Genomic DNA, 21,514 nt, shown 5'->3' on the forward strand with positions numbered 1-21,514 from the left:
AAATTCACACTTCGGAATTTGTGAAGCGGAAAATCCGCTTAGTAAATCCGCTTAGAAATTTCCGCCTGAAGAAAGGCGGTGCTCTTTCTTCAGGCGGAATTCCTCGCGGAACACATTGCAATCTATGGGAGACTGCAGTGTCCGCGCGGTCCTAGCGCCGACTTATTCAGTCGGCGCAGGCAGAACTCAGAATCTCCGGGCGGAAATTTTCTGTCCGGAGATTCCGTAGTCTGAACCTAGCCCAAGATGCTGCTTCCGCCTGAAAGAAAGAACATGTTCTTTCTTCAAGCGGAACAGACTTCCTCGTCAGAATTCTGCTTGAGGAAATTCCTCAGTGTGAACTGAGGGGCAGAAATTCTGCACAACTCCTTGGGGGTTTTCACTGCTGAATGAATTGGAGAGGAAAAAGCGAGCAGAATTACTGGTGGAAATTCCTCTCCAATTCCTCAGTGTGAACATACCCTAAGACTCTAACTGATCAAACCTTTTGATGTTTGCATAACAAGTAAAAGTTTTTCTAAATGAAAGTAACACTTTAACTCCCCACTGCCTTATTAGCGTATGTTCACACGTCCATATTCTCTTCTGCAGATTTTCTGCTGCAGATTTTTCTGTTCTTTGACTTCAATGGGTTGCAAAATCTGCTAAGCAAATCTGCAGCAGAAAATATTTACGTGTGAACGTACCCTTATACCTACAGGAATACTGCTGCTGTGGAGGAGCAATGCTGACAGATGTAATGAATGGTGAAGTAGATGGTAGGGAAAAGTGGCCATGTTGGGCTTCTCTTAAAGTGGCAATGTCCATTTTCTTGATGGTAAGTTTGTGAGGCATTTGATGTGGCTCAAACACTCTCCTATAGCAGTCTTCTCCTGGTTCTGCTCCTGTTGCAGAGGTCTGGTGCAAGTGGTTAGTGGTTAGCAGGCCCAAACAGTGTACATGTCTTACAAAAAGGCATTTGGGCCCCCTGGATTGGGGGGGGGGGGGGGAGTGTAATCCAAACGCAATTGAGACTGCTTCAACCCCTATAGCTACACCACATATTCCGAATTAAACTTTTGGCTAGCCATGTACATTAATCAATTAAACACACTAAATGTGGTGGGATCCATTGACCACTTTATTGAACAAGATCCCCACAGATCGGGCTAATGTTCCACGGTGACAAAGTATCTCTTTGTAGCTGTAATAAAACAAAAGCATTGATTACAGTATTTCACTATGGACCAATATTACAAATGATTTAGCAGGCAAAAGTGTGTCCCTCTATCCCTCCATGCTTATGCTTTTGTTTTATGCTACTTTCAGCAGTTGGCAATCACTTCAATGATTATGTGTCAGTGGCATTATGTTGGCACTGTAAATAGGCACTAATTTGTAAATTTGAACTAATATTTGGCACATAAAGAAGATGAACATCTATAAAGAGCCACCTATAATGTACCACATTATCAAATATCCATTCACCTTGCTTGATAACATGGCACATAAAACAGAACAGACGAACTGCATAATGGCTTAGGCTGGGTTCACACTACGTTTTTCAACTACTGATCCCGCATACGTTTTCATTAGAGAAAACGTATGGAACGGTATTGAAAACCGTATACATAGGCAAAGCATTGCAAACCATATGCACCCTGATGCCTACGGTTGCGCACGGTTTGCTTGCAATACGGTTTTTAACACTACTCCAAACCGTGTTCAACCACGGTTTTGACTCCAGTTTTAAAACCGTATTGCAACCGAATACCTTTTTTTTAACATGGACCTCAATGGGAAACGCACATGTATACGGTTCCATACGGCAAAACTGTATGCGTTTTTTCTTTGCACATGCGCATTTGCATCCTAAAGTCCCCACCCAAGACCCCTCCCATTAAAAATGGACAGAATTTTCAAAAACTTATGTGTTTTTTTTTTTTTTATAAAAACGGACGGAACAGTATGCACTTTTAAAAACAGTATACTGTTTAAAAACGTATACGGTTTACTTTTTCCCATACTGTTCCATCAGTTTTTTCCCCATACGGATTTTGATAGAAAACGTATGCGGGAACCGTAGTTGAAAAACGTAGTGTGAACCCAGCCTTAAAAGAAAATGAAATTTGATTATGGGCCCCCATTGTGTTTAGCAAGAGTGCATGTGTATCAACAGTCTATGCAAGTGTGTGCCACATATGAATTACATGAATCCTATATGACTAAATTCTTCATGCACCCCATCCTACCATTCTCACCATTTTCAATAAAATATAAATAATGATTTTTTTCTTAAATACAAGTACATTTAAATAAATAAGTTACAGTCTGTTGTGGGTGGTGATAATCTTTGTACAGCGCTGCGGAATAAGCTGGTGCTTTATGAGCATCTGGAAATAAATAAAATGTAAGTCCCTTCACTTGAGACATAGCAAGAATATTCCTTGTAAGGACTCTGGTAGTCGGCACAACCAATACTCTCCAGTGTTCTCATGGTTATGATTGAGATTAAAGTCATGACAGTCTTTATTTTCTGTTATCTGTTATCCCATCGAGCACTCTATATTTTTAAGTCCAGGCAAGGTTATTTTCCCCTTCTTGTAGATATCATCCTCTGGTCCCTGGTTGAGTTTTCCTATCAAGTTTTTCTCATATATAAGTGGATGGTAGGCTCCGTACGTACAAGCTGTGTCAGAATATTTCCGGAAATAATAACACTGGTCCGACTGACGTGAAGATGGCAGAAATTCATACACATTTACTTCATCGCAAATATTCATCATCCATAGGATCCCTGTGCAGAAAGATAAATAATTTTTATTGGAACCAGGTTGCAAATAGTCGTCTCCTGTGTATATTAGTTAAAACGTACTTACTGCAATCTGAGACGGTGTTCACATGTTCAGGCTTTTGATTGCAATTAGTGAATACAAAACCAGAAATAGAAAGCGGAGAAGGCTCCCTATATGCATCTTTTATTTCTGATCTGTCACTGGCTTTTTATTTAATAAATGAAATAAAATACCTGACTGTGTGAACACAACCTAGGGGACATGGGCATAATTATAGCTTTTTAGGTTGAGGGGTACACTCAAGTGCAAGAACACTGTTTCTTAAAGGGAATAATTTGTTGCTCATTAGCTTTAATATGTCAGCATTTATACTGACACAACAGATTAGTATCCTTGATATTTAAGTTACCTAGCTAGGATATAGTGAGTGATTCCTCCTATTTACTATATACTTGTAGTTGTTTGTTAGGTGTAAACATCATAATGGATATTTCGGTTATTCTTTTTGTATTTTTACTTCTGTGCACTTCACTAATGCACTTTATCTATGGATAGAAATGGAAGCAGTTATATATATATATAGTTACATAGTTACATAGTTAGTACGGTCGAAAAAAGACATATGTCCATCAAGTTCAACCAGGGAATTAAGGGGTAGGGGTGTGGCGCGATATTGGGGAAGGGATGAGATTTTATATTTCTTCATAAGCATTAATCTTATTTTGTTCCAGGAATGTATCTAATCCTGTTTTAAAGCTGTTAATTGTTCCTGCTGTGACCAGTTCCTGAGGTAGACCGTTCCATAAATTCACAGTCCTCACGGACTACTATTTTGCTACTATTTTACATTCCTATCAGGGGTGCTGGGGGACTATCTTGTTTTTCTATTTTTCCCAAAATATTTTTATTATATCTTTATTATATTAGGTTGGAATTGATTGGTTGCTGTACCAAGTCAGTCTATTTCCTATACCTTTTACATAAATGGGTGGATGGAGGAATGTCCAGACTCTATGAGGGAGATTTATTTGATTTTATACACCAGCCTTAAATTGTGCAATAGTCGTGACCAACAAATACTAGCCTGGATACATGGTAAGATACAGTGGGAATAGAGGTACAGTGGTCCCTCAACATACGATGGTAATCCGTTCCAAATAGACCATCGTTTGTTGAAACCATCGCATGTTGAGGGATCCGTGCACTGTAAAGTATAGGACAGTGGTCTGCAACCTGCGGACCTCCAGATGTTGCAAAACTACAACACCCAGCATGCCCGGATAGCCAATGGCTGTCCGGGCATGCTGGGTGTTGTAGTTTTGCAACATCTGGAGGTCCGCAGGTTGTAGACCACTGTTAGAGGAAGTTGTACTCACCTGTCCCTGCCGCTCTGGACCGTCACCGCTGCCCGGGATGTCGCCCTCCATCGCTGTTGCCACGTCCCCGAGATGTCCCCGACGCTCCGGACGCCGCTCCTATTGGATGATGGAACGGCGTGCATAGCAACGTGATGACGTCGATGGAGAGCACCGACGATGCAGAGGATCCCGAAGAGGACGCGCCGGAGTCCCGAGGACAGGTGAGTGGCCATCACCAGAGCTCACGGGGCACCGTAAACGGCTATCCGGCGGCAGCTGAAGCAGTCAGCGCTGCCCGATAGCCGTTTATGCGATGGCCCCGACATAAAAAAGCATTGTATGTTAATGCTGCCTCTGAGAGGCCATCGCATGTTGAAAGGATCGTAGTGTCGGGGCCATCGTAGGTCGAGGGGTCACTGTATTAAGGTTCCATATGGTATTCTGCACAACATTTGCCCACAGACGTTGCTGAACAATGCCAGTTGGAAGCCATGGCCATAGGATGGCCTGAACATATTGCTGCGCTCTTAAAGGGGTACTCTTTTTTCTTTTAAATCAACTGGTGGCAGAAAGTTAAACATATTTGTAAAGGACTTCTATTAAAAAATCTTAATCCTTCTTGTACTTATTAGCTGCTGAATACTACAGAGGAAATTCTTATCTTTTTGGAATGCTCTCTGATGACATCACAAGCACAGTGCTCTCTGCTGACATTATTATAATAATAATAACGCTTTATTTATTATTGTTCTTAGTGGGATTTGAACCCAAGTCCCCAGAGCACTGCAAGGCAGCAGCGCTAACTACTGAGCCACCATGATGCCCTTAGCATACATCTGCTATGCATGGTTGCTAAAATGGACAGAGATGTCAGCAGAGAGCACTGTGCTCGTGATGTCATCAGTGTTCCAAAAAGAAAGGAATTTCCTCTGTAGCATTCAGCAGCTAATAAGTACTGGAAGGATTAAGATTTTTTAATAGAAGTAATTTACAAATATGTTTAACTTTCTGCCACCAGTTGATTTAAAAGAAAAAAGGTTTTCACTGGAGTACCCCTTTAATGTCTCTCAGATCATTGAACAGCTGTCATGTGAGATGGCCTGGATGGCAGGCAATTTATTTTAACAACCACTCTACTTCTCTCAATGATGCGCCTCCTTCCAAAATCTCCACACCTTTGACCAAGGGAGAAGCCCTGGGTCAATAATACTCTTGTTTATTTCCCACCCCCTAAAATGTAGCTTTTATTAAGCAATCATAAATATTCAATTGGAAGCATCACTTTAAAAACACAAACTCCCAGTTTGATAGTATTAAATGTGTTTAGTACATCACTCGAGTAGTGTCACTACATGTATAAGTCACTATCAGCAACGAGTGTCCTGCAGAACCACTGGTTAGTACAGCACACCAAGGAGATTTGCTTTTTAAAACATTATCAATGCCCCATCTACGTGTTTCGTTGCTAAAGCAACATCTTCAGGAGGGTAACGGGAATTCTCCCAAAATCTGTCAACTGGGCAAAATGTCTTTGAGTGTGTTATAAAGGCATGTCTAGTAGTCAACAATCTCTGACCAAGAGTTACACAACTTAAAAGTAGCCTCTGAGAGTCTTTTATAAGACAACAGGGGAAGCACTTTTACACCATCTTGTGCAAAGACCTATATATATATTACTTTATGTCCTGATTCAAACAGTATTTTTACTTGCCCATTCCTGAGATATAGCAGTTTTATTATTTGGTCGCCTATCTGTACTTTGGTTAACACCTGTTGTAAGATGGGCAGAAACTTTATTGCAAAATAGTTGGAATCAGGGCACCCAAGGCTATAAAGTGATGTAAAAAAACATACATATTTTTGGACTGACCATAGGTCCTCTTTAAATAGACACCATAAGGCCCCATGCACCTTTATGGCAGTGCCCAGAGGCTGTGTAGTCATAGTATGGCTGTCTTATGTACAGAGATATTCTCCCACATGAGCAATTCTAGAGCAGAATTGCTTCACACAAATATGATAAGATGTCGTATCCATACAGAGTCTCTTCCAGATGCCTCCATATAAAACCAAAGGCAGATAGAGGTACAATAAAGACCCCATGCATAGAAAACGCAAAGGAAAGAGATGCACATCTCTTCTTCGTATTCACTGGTTTGTTTGCCTTTAAAAACTGCATATGTGAATCCAACCATAAAAAGCTATAATCCCACACACATATAATGCTATCTATAGTATATACCCACCAATTGTCCCAGATGATGGAGGATTTGGATGGATTCGTTCTGGTGCGTTCTCCTGAATTATGTTCCAAATCTGCCACAGAGATTGTGGCTTCATGATATAAAACAGCTGGCCGGGGTTCGCAACTTGATATTTCTGATACGGTTCACCAAATTTATATTCTGGCTTTTTAAACCACTGAGAAGAAATATGAGACAACACAGATATTATATGATATTACATGATCTAATAGACTGTAGTTCAAAGCTCGGTAACTCTACAGCTAGATTCACACTATTGCAGGTAAAAGTTCCCTGTAAATGGGCTAAAAAGAAGTGTTAATACATTTGAATACAATCCTTCACTAATAAAAGTTTAAATCACCCCCCTTTTCCCCTTTATCAAATAAAATAATGTAAACAAAATATGCATTAAAGGGGTACCCCGGTGTAAAACAAATCTTTTAATATCAACTGGTGCCAAAAAGTTAAACAAATTTGTAAATTAAATCTATTTAAAAATCTTAATCCTTCCAGTACTTATCAGCTGTTGTATGCTCCACAGGAAGTTATTTTCCTATTGAATTTCTTTCCACTCTGATTACAGTGCTCCCTGCTGACACCTCTGTCTGTGTCAGGAACTGTCCAGAGTAGGAGCAAATCCCCATAGAAAACCTCTCCTGCTCTGGACAGTTCATGATACAGAGATAGGTGGAAGCAGAGAGCACTGTGGTCAGACAGAAAGGAACTACACAACTTCCTCTGGAACATACAACAGCTGAATTACTGGAAGGATTAAGATTTTTAAATAGAAGTAATTTACAAATCTGTTTAACTTTTTGGTACCAGTTGATTTAAAAAAAAAAAATAGTTTTACCCCTTTAACATATTTACAATCACTGTGTGTCAACGTGTCAGAACTATTAAAATACAATATTAATAAAACTTTACAATGCAAAGCATAAACGTAAAAAAAATGCCAAAGTGCAGAATTGCTGTTTCTTGGTCAGTTCATATACCAGAAAAATAAAGCAATTAAAAAGACCCATTGTTAGGGCTCTGCCCTCTGCTCCCGACAGTGCCACGGTTCGCATTGTGGGACGCGCCCGCATGCGAACCATGGACTGCTGCTTACTTTCTGCCCTGTCCTCTTCTGTCCCCGCTGGACCTTTTCCTCATGTTGCTGGGCGCTCGCTTGCGAGCCCCGCTCTGTTCTTCTCCTCCTCTCTGCTGGTGTGCACGTCCCTGCCTCCTAGGGAGCGCGAGTGTCGGCTCTTCTAATTTTAAAGGGCCAGTGCACCAATAATTGGTGCTTGTCTCAAACCAACCCTATTTAGTTCTGGTACTTCCTACTGTTCCCTGCCGGATCTTTGTTTCCTTGTTGCCTAAGAGAAAGCTTTCTTCGTATCCTGACCTTGCTCCTGTGCCGCCTGCCTTCTGACCTCTTGCTACGTGACCTGACCATGCTTCATTGCCGCCAGCCCTGACCTCCTGCCTTTCCTGACTTAGTCTGTGCCTCATCCTTCCTGTCCCTCGTTATACCTCGGCTGCCTGTGGGGACGAGTTGTATCAGGGGTAGCGACCTGGGTGCCGCCTGCCGCAAGTCCATCCCTCTTTGTGGTGGGCTCTAGTGAAAACCAGCAGCACCTAAGACTCCGCTCTCTGGTACTGCCCATGCCATCTTCCTCACAGGTTAGTGGATCCAATTACCACAGCCGTTACACCCATCAAAACTACCAATAAAAACCATAGATCATTGCACAAAAAAATTACCCTCATCCATCCTCGTATACCAAAGAATAAATGTGTTATGGAGGTCAGAAGAGGACAATTTAGGCATATACTAATTTTCTTACATAAAGTCTTTTTTTTTTTTTTATAGTAAAATAAAACAAACCTAAATAAATTGGGTATTATTGAAATCACACCTACACAGTAAAGATTAGGTGTCAATTTAAACATAAAGCTCAATAGGTAGAAATGAAAAACCTCCCAAATTTGCTACATTTCGGGGTTTATTTTACGTTGTCCTACAAATATATATATTTTTTGCCATCCTCATAGATCTTGTGGTAAAATGAGTCATGTCATTACATAGCACAATTGGTCAAGCATAAAACAAGCCCTTATATTGTAGGTAAAAAAAAAAAAAACATGAATAGACTAATAGCTATTTATGGCAGGGAGGAAACAACAAAAATAAAAAAATATCTGTGTCCTCTAAGGGTTAATCAGTGTAGACTTAGCACAGATCTGCAAGATTTTCAAACAGTCACTGTTAAAAATCTGGTGCAATTTTAGATGGCATAGTCTAAGTAAAAGCATGTTTTTGAGTATGTCCCCCAATGAAATCAGTGATTCTAGGGCAAAATTTGGTCGTATATATTTTTATTTACTACAATGAAACTGTAAGACTTCACACTCACACAAATATACGCACACACACACACACCCACAGATATATATGCAAAAAATGGCGCAGAACTCCAGGGTTCTACAAAAATATAGTATGATCCATTCAACACACTGCTTTTTATGCCCACTGTGCATGATGCAGAGAGTTGGGTTTAATATTTGACTCAATAGTTAAAACTGTGATAACCAAAATTACATAACTAGATTTACCAGAAATTCTGGTAAGTAGAACGCAGAGTATTAACCCCTTAACAACCATTTTCACCTTAAGTACGCAGCCAATTTTATTTTTGCGTTTTAGTTTTTTCCTCCATATTTCCATTCCCAGACCCATCTGAAGGCTTGTTTTTTGCGTGACCAGTTGTACTTTGTAATGACATCACTCATTTTACCCTAAAATGTATGGTAAACCCCAAAAAATATTTTTTGTGTAAGGAAATTTAAACAAAAATCATAATTTTGCAAATTTGGGGGGTATCGTTTTCGCGCTGCACATTTATAGTAAAAAATACATGTTTTCTTTATTCTCTGGGTCAATATGATTAAAATGATACCCATGGTTACATACATTTATATTATTGTACTGCTTTTAAGAAATCTCAAACTTTTTTTTACAAAATCAATATGTTTAAAATTTCCCTACTTTGACCACCTATAACTATCTTATTTTTCCATATTCAGGGATCTATGAGGGCTATTTTTTTGCGCCATCAACTGTAGTTTGCTATGGCACCAGATTTGCGAATATGTGACTTTTTGATCGCTTTTTATAAAACATTTTTGCTGTTTGATGTGCCAAAAAACTGAAATTATTAACTTTTTTTTATGTTTACGCCGTTCGCCGTAGGGGATTATTAACATTATATTTTTATAGTTCGGACATTTACGCACACAACAATATCAAATATGTATATTATTTATCTTTTTTTTAAAATCTTTTATGTATTAACCCCTTAAGTGCGGACCCATTTTTTACCTCTATGACCAGGCTCTTTTTTAAAAATTTGACATGTATCTCTTTAAATGGTAATAACTTTAGAATGTTTTTTCTGAGCGGAGCGATTCTGAGATTGTTTTTTCGTGACATATTGTACTTTATATGGGTGGTGCACCCATTTTTGTTGACACATTTTTTGTGAAAAACTTCAAAATATTGTGAAACATTTTTTCATTTTTTTTATAGTGTTCACTGTGCGGTAAAAGTGATGTTATATTTATTCTGTGGGTCAGTACGATTATGGCGATACCCATTTTATATAGCTTTCTATGTTCTTTTTCCTTTTCTGAGCAAAATTCTTTTTCTGCCATTCAATTTCCAACAGCCGTAACTTTTTTATTTTTTGTCCGACGCCATTGAGTAAGGGCTTATTTTTTGCGAGATGAGCTTTACTTTTCATTGGTATAATTTTTGCAATATGTGCTACCTTTTGATCTTTTTTATTCCGCTATTTGTACCAAAATTGGCGAATTTTGCGCTTTTTTGGAGGTTTTTTTTACGGCATTCACCGTGCAGGATAATTTACATGATAGTTTTATAGTACACGTCATTATGGATGTGGCAATACCAATTATGTATATGATTTGTGTTTTTGATCTTTTTTGGCAATATTACAGGGCTTTTATTGGGAAAGGGGCTTTTTTTTTTTTTTTTTTTACACTTCATACTTTTATTGAAGAACTTTTTTTTTTTTTTTTACACTTTTTACAGGTTATACTATGCTGTAATACATTTGTACTGCAGCACAGTATAACCTGATGAGCTGCAGACACTACAGCCTGTGCGATCACAGGCTTCCGTAGCAGGCAGACAGGAGGTCATGATCTGACATCATGCTGCAATAGCAATAAATCATATTGCGATCATATCGCTGCGCCGCTGTTGGAGAACAGGGGGAGAGCGCTCCCCCTGTAAACACCATAGATGCCGTGATCAGGATTGATCACGGCACCTAGTGGTTAATGCTGCCGGGACCAGCGCGATCGCGGCTCTGACAGCTGCGGCGGGACTCCGGCTGTGATTAACAACCGGGTCCTGTCCCCGATCTCCTGGGCTGCTTGCGGCAGTGCCGGAGATCGCTAGGACGTATGCGTAGGTCCAAATGCGCGAACATGTCAGATGATTGGACATATGCATACGTCCTATAGCGGGAAGGGGTTAGTATGGGGAAAAAGGGTGATTTAAAATTTTATTGAGGGAGGGGATTTTTAAAAATGTTTTAAACTTTTTTTACATTTATTTTAAACTTTTTTTTAAGTCCCCATAGGGCACTATTTATAGCAATCATTAGATTGCTAATACTGTTCAGTGGTATGCATAGGGCATAGCACTGATCAGTATTTTCGGCAATCTTCTGCTCTGTTCTGCTGGAAGGCAGACCAGTGCAGAAGACCCCGGGAGACGGATGGAGGACCTCCATCCGCCATCTTGTCTGATCTGATCCCCACGGCAGTGCCGCGGGCCATCAGATCAGCCATTATAAGTGCCGCACTGCCGCAGATGCCGAGATCTGTATTTCTCATAGCACCTGAGGGGTTAATGGCAGACATCAGCGCGATCACTGATGTCTGCCACTGCCGGCGGGTCCGCGGCTGCTGACAGCTGTCGGGACCCACCGGGAATGAAGCGAGTTCAGCTCCTGCGCTCGTATCACAGCCGCACCGTAAATGTACGGCGCTTTGCGCTAAGAGGTGTTATGCAGCACCATACATTTACGGTGCATGTGCTTAAGGGGTTAAAGGGGTGATGTGGTGGAAAACTTTTTTTAAATCAGCTGGTGCCAGAAAGTTAAACAGATTTGTTAATTACTTCTATTTAAAAATCTTAATCCTTCCAGTACTTATCAGCTGCTGTATGGAACAGAGGAAGTTCTTTTCTTTTTTAATTCATTTTCTGTCTGACCACAGTGCTTTCTACTGACACCTCTGTCCATGTCAGGAACTGTCCAGAGCAGGAGCAAATTCCCATAGCAAACCTCTCCTCCCGCTCTGGACAGTTCCTGACATGGACAGAAGTGTCAGCAGAGAGACCGGTGGTCAGACAGAAAAGAACTAGACTTCATCTGGTGCATACAGCAGCTCATAATTACTGGAAGGATTAAGATTTTTAAATAGAAGTAATGTATAAATCTTTATAACTTTCTGGCACCAGTTGATTTGAAAAAAATAAAAATAAAAAATAATTCTACCAGAGTACCCCTTTAAACATATTTGGACAAAATGTCAAGGTCAGCACTGCTGTGGCGACAAACACAATGCACCTACATGACTTAACTTTGCTACCAGCACTGAACTGTCAAATCAGTCAATTATGTCTTGTTACCTGATATACATCAGCTTTGTACGGGGCTGGATCCCACAAGATCAATACCACATCTTTATATATGGAGTTTTCTAGAAATTTAAACTCTTTCTGGGTAACAATCTGTGGGAAAAAAAAAAAAACTTTATGATGACATGTATGAAATCATTACAAGAAATCAGAAAATTGGTTCCTGTGGTTTTTGTTACTTTATATCCTAGATCAATCATCATTTTACAGTTCACATCTTCTACATAAAGTACTTGGATTTACTGCTCCATCTCACACTATCCTCTCATTCAAGCTACAAATTTGTATGAGAGGTTAAACATGAAAAGTGGCCTTAGGTAACCCCTTCAATATAGAGGATGATGACTTTATGGGCTGGCAGAAGTGTTAAAAGGGACCTGAAAGTAACCTCCCTGCTGAGGAGATGTAGCAGCAATAAAATGACAAACATAATTCTTTGCTGGCAAACTCTTGAAAGGGGTACTCCGCTCCAAAGAATAGGGGATACAATGTCTGATGGTGGAGGGGGACAGGGTTGGGGGATCCCACTGCTGGCACCCCCGTGATTTTCAGACCGGCACGCCATCATTCTATGACTGTTGAGACCCAATTAGCTCCTAGCAGGCTATAACTACCCCTCCCCCTTATTACAATAATTAATTAAATAATAACTGACACAACAACAATTCAACTTTTTTATGGGTGGGGATCGGCTACAGCTTTATTTATAAAATTACTTATATAAATAACAATTTAACTGTAACAAAGACACCGATTGGCTTCTTGCCAACCTGAGAGGTGCTGCCACGCTGTCCTGTGTGGAGGTCTAGCCCGGGTTGACCCCGCTTTCACCGTCTTCTTACCGCCAAGCTGTGACTTACAATAAACAGAGATACAAAAAAGAGAGGGAGGGAGGGCAAAACTCCGGGTCCTGGGCAGATTGAGGGGGGGAAGGGAGGCACCACAGCTATAAATACCCAGGGGAGGGCCCCTGAAAGCCCAGGAAACTATTAAACCCCTGATTGGTGCACTCCTTCCCCCCCACCCATGGGACATACCACTATAGTTACCAACAAGTTTTTACAGGCGGGGGAGGGGGCTAAAAACCTTGCCTGTATATTTCTTAACCCCTTAACTGCTCACCAGTCAGGGGGCAAGCTAGTTATGCACAGCTTGCCCATCCAACATTTATGTTTAGAATGGCGGCAGTGCTAGGCTTTCAAGCACCCCTCCATTCATGTCTATGGAAGAGGTGCAGATACAGCATTCGCATATCCCTGTATCTCCCATGGAGATATATGGAGGGGGCGTGTCGGCCAGAGCTTTGGGCTGTGGTCACCAGTAAGATCGGACCTGGTATGGATCGGACCTGGAGCCGGACCCCCTGCAATCAGACACTTATCCCATCTCCTGTGGAAAGGGAATAAGATGTCTAGGAGCGAAGTACCCCTTTAGGCTTGGCATATATATATATATATATATATATATATATATATATATATATATATATATACTTTATATCGTAAGATTTTCCTTTTCCCTGGTGAAAACTAGTTTTGACTAAATACCTTTGTGAAAACTAGGATTGACTGCTTTTCCCCAGTGACACCAGTTTTTACTAAACGCCTTCTTACAAACCAGAATATTTTTCCGAATGCCTTCGTACAAACTAGAATTTACTACTAATCAAAACACTGAATGTCAATTGAAACTGGTTTAAAGTAGAGAAAACTAGTTTAAACAAAACTGACTAAGTTCAAACTGTCTCCAGCAGTCAATTCTAGTTTTCACAAAGGCGTTTTCACTGGGGAAGACAAAAATATATATGTGTGTGTGTGCTTACAAAGCTTGGCGGCTCTCAGTTAGAGACGCACATTTGATTAACATTTGCAGTTTGTGATTCTGTGTGGAAAAGTCTCTAATGCTAAGTCCTGCTGCCTTACCAAGCTTCTCTCTTATACTACAGTACCCACCTGTTTTTATGCAAGCATGAGGACTTACCCACAAAACAGTAGCACGGTCTCATCTGCACCATTACCATAATGTGGTGGCCCAGTACAGGAGTTGTCCTCCTGTACACCTGTCAGTCCTGTGTGGCAGATTCCCTTTCAGTGTTCCCCTGGGTCCACATCCCTCCTACAGACTCTAAAGTGTTAATAATGTCTTATGTTATATGCTGGTTACTCTTTTGAGGTACTTGTGCCTTTAAATTGTGTTGCTAAGACCTCTGTTACCAAGGAAGATGCAAGTGAACAGGTGAATTGTTGGTGACCTATGGGATTCCCTCAAATTGCTCCCTTATATAGCAGGGAGGAGCTAGCCCAGCCTGTTGTTAGCTGAGGTACAGTCAAGTGAAGACCTGAGAGTTGTCTGGGGTTCCTGAGGGAGACCAAGGCCTAAACACGCATCCACGCATCTACTACCAGTAACCCCTGCAGGTGAAAGTCAAAGCCTGGTAAGCCCAAATACAGGGGTGAAGTCTAGTCAAGATAGTTAATTGTCATTTACTAAAGTCAGCGTGGGTTGCACAAGTCAGTTCTAGTCTATTACAAGTCCCAGCGAGCCAACAAGCTTCCTAAAGCTCACAGGTCATCTCCTTGGGCCTGAACTGAGCTGGAAAGGCTTTAACATCTGTCTGCTTCAGTAAAGTGCTGTTGTTTTATAACCTTGCATCGGAGTGATTATTTGCCCCGCGCCTGGCCTAGGAACCAGCGTTTATACCTCAGGTGGTGTAGAGGATAACCATGCCCTGGCATCACGAACACTAAGGGTCAACAACATCTGCCCTAAGGGTTAATAACATCTGCCCTTCCAACACCCTCACCACAATTACACAGCAGGCTCCCCATGGTAACTCCTGCTAGGTTCTCATGGCCACATGGCATTCAGGGGTGACATTCCCTGTTACCTTGTTGCCAAAGTCATACAGACACCGCAGCAAACAACCTTAACATATTTTCAAAGAAGAAAACAGTGCACAACACAGTCACCTGTGCATCTTCTGTAACTGGTTAACACTGATAAAACAATTCACAATGAACCCTATTTTTTTTTTAAGAAAGGTGTCTGGAGGTCTCAAGGGGTTCTTTTACAGTTCCTTATTACCCTGTTCTACCCTCCTCACACACAATTCAATCTCACACTTACACAACATGTACCACAAACAGTCCACACACCCAGGTACATCAGTGCTGCTAAGTGCCAACACAATGCACAATATAATGATTGATACTATCTGAACTCTAGCAGACTGGTAATATACTGTTTGTGCACCCCACAAATGCACTGACACCCCGGGCTCCCCCAGCATCACACGGCCAGACCACATCACAAAAACGATATATACTCATACGAAAAACATGAGGTATTAGTTGATATTTTCGCCTCAGTATCTTACACAGAAAAAAGGCCACACTTACTGGTTATTGATGTAAGGGCAGGTTAGGCACTTATTCCCATTATGATGCAGATGAGCTACAATGTTATATAAGGGGAGATCCCACAGGTGCAAAATACATACGAACAACCATTCACACGTGGGGGGAGCTGCTTAGTATTATAGTTGCACACAGATCAGGCATATACAGGGTGCACATAAAAGATGGTGGGCAGCCCGCCAGATTGAATAATATGGCCGTCACTAATAGGTTCTAAGCCTGCATGGTGCACTACACGTTGTTATTATTATTATGTTACTGGCACCCTGTGTATGCCTTATCTAGGTACAACTATAGCACTAAGCAGCTAGTATTAAATAGAAGGCGTGTGAGTGGTTGTTCATCAGTATTTTGCACCTTTGTGACCTGCCCTTACATAGCATTGTGGCTGATCTGCATCATAATGGGAAGAGGTGCCTAATCTGCCCTTGTATCAATTACAAATTAGTGTGGCCTTTTTCCTGTGATTTTTTTTTTTTTGAGTAGTGTATATCTCTTTTTTTATTTTTTTTTATATAAGCTAATAAAATAATAAGAAAAATCTTAAAAGGAACATGTAGAAATATATATTTCGTAACAAACCATATTACTTCACCAGACTTCATTGCATAACACACTGTATATGTTTCTTCCTTGCTTGAACTTAATCGACATGTGTTTTCAACCATACTTTGTTATTTTACTTCCTTATATAATTAATACCGGAAAAGATTGATGGATGTGAAAGTACATTTTGCATTGCACATATTAACATGTAAATTAAATTACATCTTCATGTTTGCACATAAAGTGTAATTTGTCTAAAAGACTATAGACTGAGGATATAACAGGTATTAATGAATAAAATGACCTATTATTCCTTTGTCTTCAGACATCTTTAAAGATACTACTACCTATTAAGTCTAATATTATAACACATCCCCCTCCAATGATGCAAAATTATAATTACTGAGATTTTGATGCCACTCATTGTGACCCCCTTTAAAAGTGAGATGTGTATAAGATGGTGATCAGAGGGGCATTTGGAGTGGGAGGAGCTAAGTTTTGACGGTCTTTTCTTGAAAGGGAGTCACGAACCTAGCCTCTGCTCAATCTATTTATGTCACCACTCCCTCTGAGCAAAATAGGGGCAAGTGGCTCCACCTCCAAAGAAAAAGATCCTTAAAAGGGGTACTCCGGTGAAATTTAATTTATTTTTTTTTTTTACTCACCTCCGCTCGGCGCTGGTCCGGTCCTGCAGGGCTGTCCGGTAAGGAGGTGGTCCGGTGAGGAGGTGGTCCGGGCTGCTATCTTCACCGGGGAGGCCTCTTCTAAGCGCTTCGGGCCCGGCCTCAGAATAGTCACGTTGCCTTGACAACGACGCAGATGCGTCGTTGTCAAGGCAACGGCTCTATTCCGGGCCGGAAGCGCGGAGAAGAGGCGCCCCCGGTGAAGATAGCAGCCCGGACCACCTCCTCACCGGACCACCTCCTTACCGGACAGCCCTGCAGGACCGGACCAGCGCCGAGCGGAGGTGAGTACTCAGAACTAAAGGGGGTGAGAGGGGGCTGGATGATGTTGAAGGCCGCAGTGGTCTTCAACCTGCGGACCTCCGGAGGTTTCAAAACTACAACTCCCAGCAAGCCCGGACAGCCGATGGCTGCCCGGGCTTGCTGGGAGTTGTAGTTTTGAAACCTCTGGAGGTCCGCATGTTGAAGGCCGCAGTGGTCTTCAACCTGCGGACCTCCGGAGGTTTCAAAACTACAACTCCCAGCAAGCCCGGACAGCCGATGGCTGCCCGGGCTTGCTGGGAGTTGTAGTTTTGAAACCTCTGGAGGTCCGCAGGTTGAAGACCACTGAGGGCGAATGATGAGAAGAGGATGATGAAGGGGGGGGGTGTGGGGATGATGAAGGGGGGTGGGGATGATGAAGGGGGGGGGGTGTGGGATGATTACAAGGGGATGATGAAGGGGGGATGTGTGGGATGATAAGGGGATGTGTGGGATGATGACAAGGGGATGATGAAGGGGGGATGTGTGGGATGATGACAAGGGGATGATGAAGGGGGGATGTGTGGGATAAGGGGATGTGTGGGATGATGACAAGGGGATGATGAAGGGGGGATGTGTGGGATGATGACAAGGGGATGATGAAGGGGGGATGTGTGGGATGATAAGGGGATGTGTGGGATGATGACAAGGGGATGATGAAGGGGGGATGTGTGGGATGATAAGGGGATGTGTGGGATGATGACAAGGGGATGATGAAGGGGGGATGTGTGGGATGATGACAAGGGGATGATGAGGATGTTAATGACGGGTCTGGATGATGACGGGGGGGATGAGGTATTTCCCACCCTAGGCTTATACTCGAGTCAATAACTTTTTCCTGGGATTTTGGGTTGAAATTAGGGGTCTCGGCTTATACTCGGGTCGGCTTATACTCGAGTATATACGGTATGTATATATATATATATATATATATATATATATATATATATTTATATAAGAACCAGATACAGGAGCAGCACTCCAACAAAAAAGTGATTTAATATCTCATGTCAGCATTACAACTTGGATGGACTCTGATCAAGTCCTTTGGGACGCTGGCACCAATTTTTTGGTTGGACTGGATAAGTAGTGCTGCTTTATTTTGGGATTATATTGATATATAGATTTATGAAATTTTCTAGGACAACAATAGTGTGAATTGTTTGTTCCTTCTTATCTTTGTTACAAACTCATCCTATACTCTACTGTAGGGCTGTGGCATCACAGGGGTGACTGTAATCAGTAAAGAGTGGAATGTCCAGTGCAAACAGGTACAGAACAAAGTATTTGTTTGCCGAGTATCATCTCAGTAGAAGGACATAGTAGACAATGGTGACGTGTTTTGGCCCACCAACTGGGCCTTAGTCATACAACTTACATCTCAAAATACAAGCCTTTTATGGGGGACAACACATACCTGGACCTCCCTATGAGGGAGGTGGATCCCGGTGTATGTCCTCCTCCCCATTTGCACAGGTGAATCTAGGCTGAAAATAAACAGCCACAATATTTCCTTGCAAAGAAGGGATAACACAAATCATACAAAAATTCATAGGGCATCATGACCATGTAGCAAAACACATATAATAAAACATGTATACAAACATTGTGTTTTATTAATCCTAACAAATCACAACTGAAGAAATATATGGAAATCATGACATGTAGTTGTTATAAAAACCATGGCCATGATGTCATGAGCTGAAAATAGGAGGGGCATAAAGGGACTATACATAAAAATCCCTATTCATGCAAAAGCCACAGCCCACTCAGCTGGCTTGTAAAAACAAATACTTTCCTGACGAAGCTGGGGTGCCAGTGAAACGTTGGAAGGGCTGGCTAATTTTTGGTGATTTTAATAAGCAGTAGCCACCGGCTCCCAATAGGTAGGAGATTGAGCTATCCAAACGCTCACTCTGTAGCATTCAGGAGCTTATAAAAGACAAGTACAGGAGTCAAGGAGTCTGGTGGCAACTGTGGTTTTAAAAGTTAGTGGTGGTGTCATTACATCCACTTGCAGAATCACACAATTATGTGCATCACAGTTTATATTTTAAATGGAATAATAAAAGGTACATTTTAAATTGGGGGGTACTTAGTTTATGTTTCCCCTAGGGGGGTTCCCCTAAAATTGTTGTGAGTAAATTGACCCTAGTACCTCCTTTTGGGGTTTTGTTGTTTACTGAAAATAGGAGGGGCATAAAGGGACTATACATAAAAATCCCTATTCATGCAAAAGCCACAGCCCACTCAGCTGGCTTGTAAAAACAAATGAAAAAGAAAAACATGTAATTTATTATTAATGTGAGGTAGCCAAGAGGTGTAAAATAGAGTGTGGCTATTAAATTGAGGGGCATATTGATAAGAAAGTGGAATAATTCCACACATTACAAATTATATCAACAGACTAGTAATGTAAAATGGTATCCATTCTCTTATTAGGTCCCCTTGGAATGCGACTATCTAATCTTAAAATCCAATAGACCTCAGGGTCCATAATCTTCTGTCTTATATTCCCACCCCTTACTGGGGGTGTAACCCGCTCTAACCCCTGTAGTGTCAAGGATGCCGTACTGCCTTGATGTGGGGTCAGAAGGGGTCAGAAGATGACAATTTTAAACGTATACATTTTCCTGCATGTAGTTATGATTTTTTCAAGAAGTACGACAAAATGAAACCTATATAAGTAGGGTATCATTTTAAACCTATGGACCTACAGAATAAAGATAAGGTGTAATTTGTACCGAAAAATGCACTGCGTAGAAATGGAAGCCCCCAAAAGTTACAAAATGGCATTTTTTCTTCAATTTTGTCGCACAATGATTTTTTTTTTCCATTTTGCTATGGATTTTTGGATAAAATGACTAATTTCATTGCAAAGTAGAATTGGTGGCACCAAAAATAAGCCACAATATGGATTTTTAGGTGGAAAATTGAAAGGGTTATGATTTTTAAAAGGTAAGGAGGAAAAAACGAAAATGCAAAAACTGAAAACGCTGAGTCCTTAAGGGGTTAAATATGACATCCATTGTAAATAGGTGTTATTAAGAAAAGGAAAAAAGGAAAGGTCACCAGACTTGTTTATTCTTCTCTCCAGCAGTCTGGGCCATCTGAAAAGGTGGTTCAGGCTGGTGGGCCCCGCAGTCTGCCCGACCCCGCTTTTGCTGTGCATGGGGGGTACATGGTGGATAAGGTTTCTAAGATGGCTGCAGACGCCAAGGAGCCCACCTGTCCTGCTGCTAGGGAAGGGCAGGCTTAAGGTGGGCACCGGAGTGGTGCTGCAGGACCACCCCAGGTGGGCGGGAGGCGTGTCCTAGTGCCGGAGCTTGGTGATGTTGCTGTCTGCTCGGGGGGCGGTCCCCCGAGTGATCTGGGCGTAGCAGGGCCCTCCTCTGTGAGGGAGGGGGAGTGTCCATGCGTCTGGATTGGCAGAAAAGCCCGGGCGGTCGGGTGAGGTGGCTCCTGAAGGTTGCTCTGACCCTGTGGGAATCCCTGCACGTCGGCTGCTGTAGGAGGGGTGGGGGTGCGTCCGGAGGGACAGCTCCCACCCAGTGTGAAGCAGTTCTCACTGGGAACATCATCGGCGTTGAAGGAAGTGACATCACTGGAACTGGAAGTAACATCGCCAGAACCGAAAAAGCGGTCATCGGGGGCGGGACCAGCAGCACAAACCCCCGTGGCATACACAAATAACCCGGCCAGCTCAGGAAAGTTTAGCCAGGAAAATAGTGTGAAAGGGAAGAGTGTAAAAGAGAGTGAAAATTTTGGTGATGGTATGTTGCATGAAAATGTTAGCAGTGTGCAAGAGTGGGGAATTAGAGGAGTACAAGAGAGGGGTGCTAGCGGTGTGCAAGAGAGGGGTGCTAGCAGTGTGCAAGAGAGGGGTGCTAGCGGTGTGCGAGAGAGGGGTGCTAGCAGTGTGCAAGAGAGGGGTGCTAGCGGTGTGCAAGACAGGGGTGATAGTGTTGTGCAAGAGAGGGGTGTCAGCGGTGTGCAAGAGAGGGATGCTAGAGGTGTGAGAGAGGGGTGCTAGCGGTGTGCAAGAGAGGGATGCTAGCGGTGTGCAAGAGAAGATTGCTGGAGGTGGGCCAAAGGATGTCACTGGATCAGTAAAGAGTACTGACGAAGTAGGGGCTGGTTCGGCTGCCCCCCCCCCCGGTGGTGATTGCTAGAAGCTATGCCAGCGTCGCTCCCGGGGAATCAAGAGCGTCCCCGTCTCCATCTGGTTCTTGGGGTCACTTGCAGCGGTGCCTCCTGGAGGCTCTTCGTAAGGGTGATAGGTCAATTGAGGTAGAAGGGAGGGGTTTGGTTGACCTGTCTTTCTGGATAGAGAGGCATGGTCTGGGTGCCTTTCGAGAACAGAATGGGGAGGTGATGTGGTCCATCTCGACACCCGGGCAGGATAGTAACCGTAGGAATGTGGCCCGTCTGATTTGGAGGGGTAAAGATGCGTGCCCGCCCCGGGCAAGGGT

The 21,514-nt window shown here is 42.2% G+C and overlaps 1 protein-coding gene across 6 annotated transcripts in view; it reads right to left on the bottom strand.

The window, feature by feature from the left end:
* Positions 1 to 1,873: 1,873 nt before the first annotated feature.
* Positions 1,874 to 21,514, bottom strand: part of LOC130360590 (beta-galactoside alpha-2,6-sialyltransferase 1-like) — a 77,523-nt gene continuing 57,882 nt past the window's right edge. For 5 of the 6 annotated variants that reach the window (XM_056563125.1, XM_056563122.1, XM_056563126.1 and 2 more), the window contains exons 4-6: positions 12,089 to 12,190; positions 6,379 to 6,553; positions 1,874 to 2,776 (exon numbers count right to left, since the gene is read on the bottom strand). In XM_056563125.1, coding sequence (XP_056419100.1) covers positions 2,526 to 2,776; positions 6,379 to 6,553; positions 12,089 to 12,190 — 528 coding nt within the window. In that variant the 3' untranslated portion in view covers positions 1,874 to 2,525. Of the gene's footprint in view, positions 2,777 to 6,378; positions 6,554 to 12,088; positions 12,191 to 18,459; positions 18,530 to 21,514 lie in introns of those variants that run through there. The other variant, XM_056563127.1, reaches the window with a different exon arrangement.

Source organism: Hyla sarda, chromosome 3 (assembly GCF_029499605.1).
Source record: "Hyla sarda isolate aHylSar1 chromosome 3, aHylSar1.hap1, whole genome shotgun sequence".
In the NCBI taxonomy this organism is placed as follows: Eukaryota; Metazoa; Chordata; class Amphibia; order Anura; family Hylidae; genus Hyla; species Hyla sarda.